The sequence below is a fragment of the Brassica oleracea genome, chromosome C9 (assembly GCF_000695525.1).
Source record: "Brassica oleracea var. oleracea cultivar TO1000 chromosome C9, BOL, whole genome shotgun sequence".
NCBI classification, from domain to species: Eukaryota; Viridiplantae; Streptophyta; class Magnoliopsida; order Brassicales; family Brassicaceae; genus Brassica; species Brassica oleracea.
The window spans coordinates 27,903,895-27,909,295 of record NC_027756.1 but is presented as its reverse complement, the minus strand read 5'-3'; the positions used below and the strand labels follow the sequence as shown (position 1 = coordinate 27,909,295).

The 5,401-nt window shown below is 38.2% G+C and overlaps 1 protein-coding gene across 11 annotated transcripts in view; it reads left to right on the top strand.

Moving 5' to 3' along the window:
• The first annotated feature begins 1,438 nt into the window (after positions 1-1,438).
• LOC106319096 (nucleoside diphosphate kinase III, chloroplastic/mitochondrial-like) overlaps positions 1,439-5,401 on the top strand; it is a 13,963-nt gene continuing 10,000 nt past the window's right edge. Inside the window, exons 1-6 of one of the 11 annotated variants that reach the window (XR_001265430.1) lie at positions 1,467-1,669; positions 1,759-1,849; positions 1,999-2,036; positions 2,109-2,374; positions 2,709-2,931; positions 3,018-4,933. Coding sequence is in view for 1 of the 11 variants with exons in the window: in XM_013757328.1 (XP_013612782.1) it covers positions 1,792-1,849; positions 1,999-2,036; positions 2,207-2,374 (264 nt within the window). In the remaining 10 variants the exon portion in view is untranslated. Of the gene's footprint in view, positions 1,670-1,755; positions 1,850-1,998; positions 2,037-2,108; positions 2,375-2,708; positions 2,932-3,017; positions 4,934-5,401 lie in introns of those variants that run through there. The other 10 variants (XM_013757327.1, XM_013757325.1, XM_013757326.1 and 7 more) reach the window with 10 other exon arrangements.

Below are 5,401 nucleotides of genomic sequence, written 5' to 3'. Positions count from 1 at the left end.
TGCAGTGTGTGTAGGTTATAGGGGCTTGCCTGCAGCGTTTGCTTGTGTGCCCAATCTCCTGGGATATTGAACACATAGGAGGCATCAATGGACTTGAGACAAGGACCCTCACAATATCGCCAGAATCAAACTGCACGTTTACTGCCTCAAGTAATGGCTTCCTTAGATCAATGACCGTGAAAACTTTTGCGACGTCAAGAATCGTCTTATTGGTTGTGTTGGGATGCATATACTTCGGGTGTCCCACGAGGCATGCGATGCGTTCTAGACCATCTTCATTGAAGAATATGAGTGTAACGTTTCTCAGTTCCAACCAGATCGGAGCCGACGACAGTTCTGGTTTTGTCGGGATGACTCTAGGTTCTCATTTGTCAACAAATATCGTCTGGCCCTCTATTTGCCACAAGCCGTGTTTTATGACATGATTCCTCGTGGAAGCATTTGAAATTCTGAATAAGAACATGTATCCCTCCATCTTCGACACTGTGATGTCTCTGTGGGTTCTATTCCAGATTTCATTCACTATATTATAGATGGTGTCCTGTGAAGGAGGTTCATGATAGAATTTCCCTAACACAAAACTATCCCAAAATCTTATGCTTTCTCAATAACAAAGTTTGGGATGTTTATACAGATTTCACTAGAAGGAAGGGTGAAAGGAGTTTCCTTTTTCTGGAGTTTATTGCCAATTCCTTTAGCCTTATCACATCAAGTGTTTGAAAGTGGCGTATCAGCGAAGTTGGCTTTTGATTGTGGGTGTTCTTTGGACAGGCATTGTGTGTTACCAGAGGAAACTTCGTGAAGAGCTTCATGGCAGGGTAAGGTCGGTGCTGGAACGGTTGCTTCCACAACTTTCACAGTAGCGACGTCAGAGCTCTTTTCTTGAGAGGTCAGAGATGCGCATGTCTCGGCAAGGGAGATTTTACGAGGTTCAGAATCTTCATCAGTCGATGTATGAACTACATGGGAGACAGCGGAATCATCGATTGAGCGGAATGCAAAACAATTAGAGATCTATGCTTCATCTTCTTTTTTTGGTGAAGGTTTTTAAAGGATTTTTTCTTCTCCATAAGGAAGAGAGGGTCGACGTCTCGAGTGACGCCAAAAAACGACGGAGAACGCTGTCAGTTTTGTGACAGCCAAAACCGTAATCGCTCAATTTGGGGTTGAGTGTGAGGCGGGTTGTTTTTACTATATCTTTTTACTTTACTAAATTATCTGACATATATCTTATTCAATATTGACATATTTTGTATTTTATTACAACTAAACTTATAAATGCAATATAAACTTGTAGTATTATAAGTTAAGGTATATAGTTGCATATAAGATGGTTTAGTAACATTTGCATTTCTTGAGAAGCAATCGTAAATATAGTTTTTATAAAATAAGGAATTCTATCACCGACAGAGATGTAACATTTTTCACATAGAGAGAGGTAGGTAGGGCTTCTGACCCGATAGATCGACCTGAAACACGTGGGTATAAAATTCGACAAACAGATCTCATCATGTTTGTTCACATTTTCCGAGACCTTTTCTTCACTTGAAGGTTCTATTCATCACTCTCACTAAAATCTAAAAAACGATGAGCTCTCAAATCTGCAGATCTGCTTCCAAATCAGCAAGGTCTCTTCTTTCCTCAGCTAAGAACGCTCGTTTCTTCTCCGGTTAGTTTATTCTTCTCTCTATCTCTGTCTTGATTCAGCAATGACAAAGAAGAAGAATCTGGATTTCTAACGTTGTCTTGGTGCAGCAGCAGCGGTCACTGCATCTGCAAAGATCCCTCTCTATGCATCTAACTTTGCAAGATCGCTGGATCACTGGACTCTTGGCTCTTCCTGCTGCAGGTTTACCCACATTATTTGAATATTACGCTGCCAAATCTTTTGTTTATTTTTTGAATTAGTTTGGCTTCCTAGAATAGGACAAAGTTCGAAACTTTCACCACTTTACTATGGAAGCGTTGACATATGTTAATCTTTTATTTCTGTTACAGCCTACATGGTTCAAGATCAGGAGGTTCTTGCTGCTGAGGTAACAATAATCATCCATTTTCATTTTGTTTTCTTTATGCTCTTGATCGCTGAACGTTGCTTTCCAAATCAGATGGAACGCACGTTCATCGCTATCAAGCCTGATGGAGGACTGGTAAATTTTAGTCTTGATTCATATGTGTGCTAATCTCTTATCTCATGAACCAACAGATATCAGAGATCATTTCTCGGTTCGAACGCAAGGGATTCAAGCTTGTTGGGATCAAGGTCGTTGTTCCTTCCAAAGATTTCGCTCAGAAGCATTACCATGATCTTAAGGAAAGACCTTTCTTCAATGGCTTGTGTGACTTCCTTAGCTCTGGTCCTGTTATTGCCATGGTAACAAGAGACACTCTCTCTCCTTAGCTTTTGGAACTTGATAACAAACTCAAAATGAAGTAACTTCATCACCTGCATCAATCAACCATTGATAAGCATGCGAGACATAAACATATATATACTCATATACCCATTGCCACAGAAACATTGATAAGAAATTTGGGAACAAAGAAAGCAAATTAGTCCCACATGTTCGTTAGTTAAAACAACAGCTTTTAAGCATGAAAGCACACCTATCCACTTCCATGAGTAACAGCCACAAGGATTTTGGGGGAAAGGAGAAACTAAATAAGATAAGAGAGACATTTTACCTCAGTCTGATTTATTGATGCAGCAATATGGAATATTGTGTTACCATCTTCATCCTTCCAGTCCAAGATTTCCTTCCTGTTTGCTCTCTTGAGCCATCCCAATAGAACCTTAAATGCCTTAAGCTGTTGGTTCTCCACAGCAATGTGCAAAGCTGTCTCACAAATCTTCTATGGAAGAAGGACAAGCTAACAAGAGTTCCACTCAACAATTCTGCATCACCTGTCTGAGCCACATGATGCAAAGGAGTAATCCTTCCTCTTCCCTTGATTCTGACTAAGCTGCTGTCGAGTGCCACAAACCCTCTCACCAATTTAATGTGGTTGTTTTGCAGAGCTAAATGCATAGGGCTGAAACCTGAAACGTTTAGCTTTGAAGCAAGCAACGGCTTAAGGGTCATGAGTTCCATGGCAAAATGGGTTTGCCCTTTTTCAGCTGCAATGTGTAGTACTGGTGTCTCACAAAAAGGAACATTTTTGCCAAATTGACATTAAATGTTTTGATCTTCTGCTATCAACTTGTAGAGTCTTTCTATGTGTCCATCTTGAGCAGCCTTCTTCAATTTCTCATAGATATTTTCATCTTGAGTGCTTCTACTCGATCTCCCATTCAAATTTACTTCTTGAGCTACCATCTCCGATACTCTATGACACAGCTTCACTAGTAACCCCGGCTTCAGCTCCCTCCATAGACTTTTAACTTTTGTTTCTTGCAACACATGCTTAAGTAGAAAACACAGTCTCCAATCAACTACCTTATATATAAAACACTTTAGTTATTCTAATCTTAGACCACTCATTTTTTCACATGCCAATTTGATAAATTCATGCAATATTCAAATTAATTTAGCTAGGTTCCACATTAGGGTGGTTGAAAGTTGAAACCCATCAAGGCATCATCGAAAGTACAGCCATAGTTTGTGTCCATACCAAACACCATAGAAATGAACAGTCCTACGGTAGCTACTCTACCTTAGCTGTCGGTGAATAAAAAGATTGAACTAAAAAAAATATCAATCTAAGATATACCAATCCACCTCTACTGACAGTGCGCCTTTAAGTCCGTACCTTTACATCTACTACTGCAAACTTGAATGAACAGAGATTCCCATCAGAAAATGCAAAAGCAAAAGACCCACATTAACTTGAGTTTATAATGTATCATTTAGAAGAAGAATTGCAAAAGTTGGAGACTATAATCCTCAACTGACGTGGAATCTTAAGTTCATACCTGGAGCTGCAGTAATGAGCAGAGGTCTTGAAACCATACATGGATGGGACTGCAAATTAAAGATAAATGAAAATGGAGATAAGATCTTATAGATATGTATGTTCAAAAAAATAAAATGTTATAGAGGTAGTTAACGAAACAACATGAACATTTTTTCTTTTCCATGAAAATGGAGATAAGAACTTAGCATAGGGAGAGGTAGCCAACAAAACAATCAAAATGTTGGGCAACAATAATACTGGAGAACTTGTCACAGTACTAACAGAAAATCTAAAATATACCCTTTTTTGATAATCAGATGATTCGTCCATTGTCATTTCTCTTATGAAGAACTATAAGCTTTTTCACTACAATAATGTTCATTCTACCTACTCGTGCTATATAAGCGGGTCCATGGAAAGGCAGTTCCCTTGAACGATACCTGTCTGGGACATTTCATTGAACATTATACATAATCAAAAATTAGTTTTCCCTTTTTCGGCTGCAATGGATCCGGTGTCTCACAAAATGGCACTTTATCAAGATGACCTATGTCTGGATCTTCTTCTATAACTTGCAGAGTCTTTCTATATACAATATCAAGATACATAAAAACTCTACAAGTTGATAGCAGAAGATCAAAACATTCTAGGTCGTTTCGATACTGAACTACCATCCAAATCTTCATCTGTTGACAATCACAACAATCACAACAATCAACATATACTTTACTCATGATCCAGGCTTCTGATAGCCCTACAGTTTTTTTTTTCGTTTTTGGCTCCTGCAACACATGCTTAAGTAGAAGGCACAAAGTCTCAAACCAACTACCTTGCCTAGGAAAAACGTTCATTACTCCTAATCTCATACCACTCATCTTAATTTTGAAGTCTGTACGACCATATCTTTCTGGCAACAATATGGCATCCTAGGTAAGTTATTAATGGCATTTCAAAAAGAGTGATGGGGATATCGCAAATTCAATTTAGTTAGGTTTAACATCACGATTAGGCCTGGGCGTTCGGGTCTTCGGGTCGGGTTCGGGCCGGTTCTTTTCGGGTCCAGATCTTTTCGGATCCTAAATATTTAGACCCAATAGGTACTTAGAAATTTTCTGTTCGGGTTCGGGTCGGTTCTTCTCGGGTCCAGGCCGGTTCGGGTCTATAATTAAAATACCCATAAAATATCCGTAATTTTTCGGGTCCATATCGGGTCCGGGTCGGGTTCGGGTATTTAGAATCTGAAAATGACATGATATACCCAATTCCATCAACTTTAGTTGAATACTTGTCATATATATCTAAAATTTTACAAAACAACTTGAAACTATTAATAATTAAAATAAAACATTTTAAAACTCTAAATTTTACATTTTAAAGCTGTATATTACTTTAAAAAAATAATAACAAATGTTGTTAACAAAAGATATTTCAACTAAATCATAAAATAATATATATAAAATAGAACACAAAAACATCATAGTTTTAGATATACATGTTTTTAAGTCGG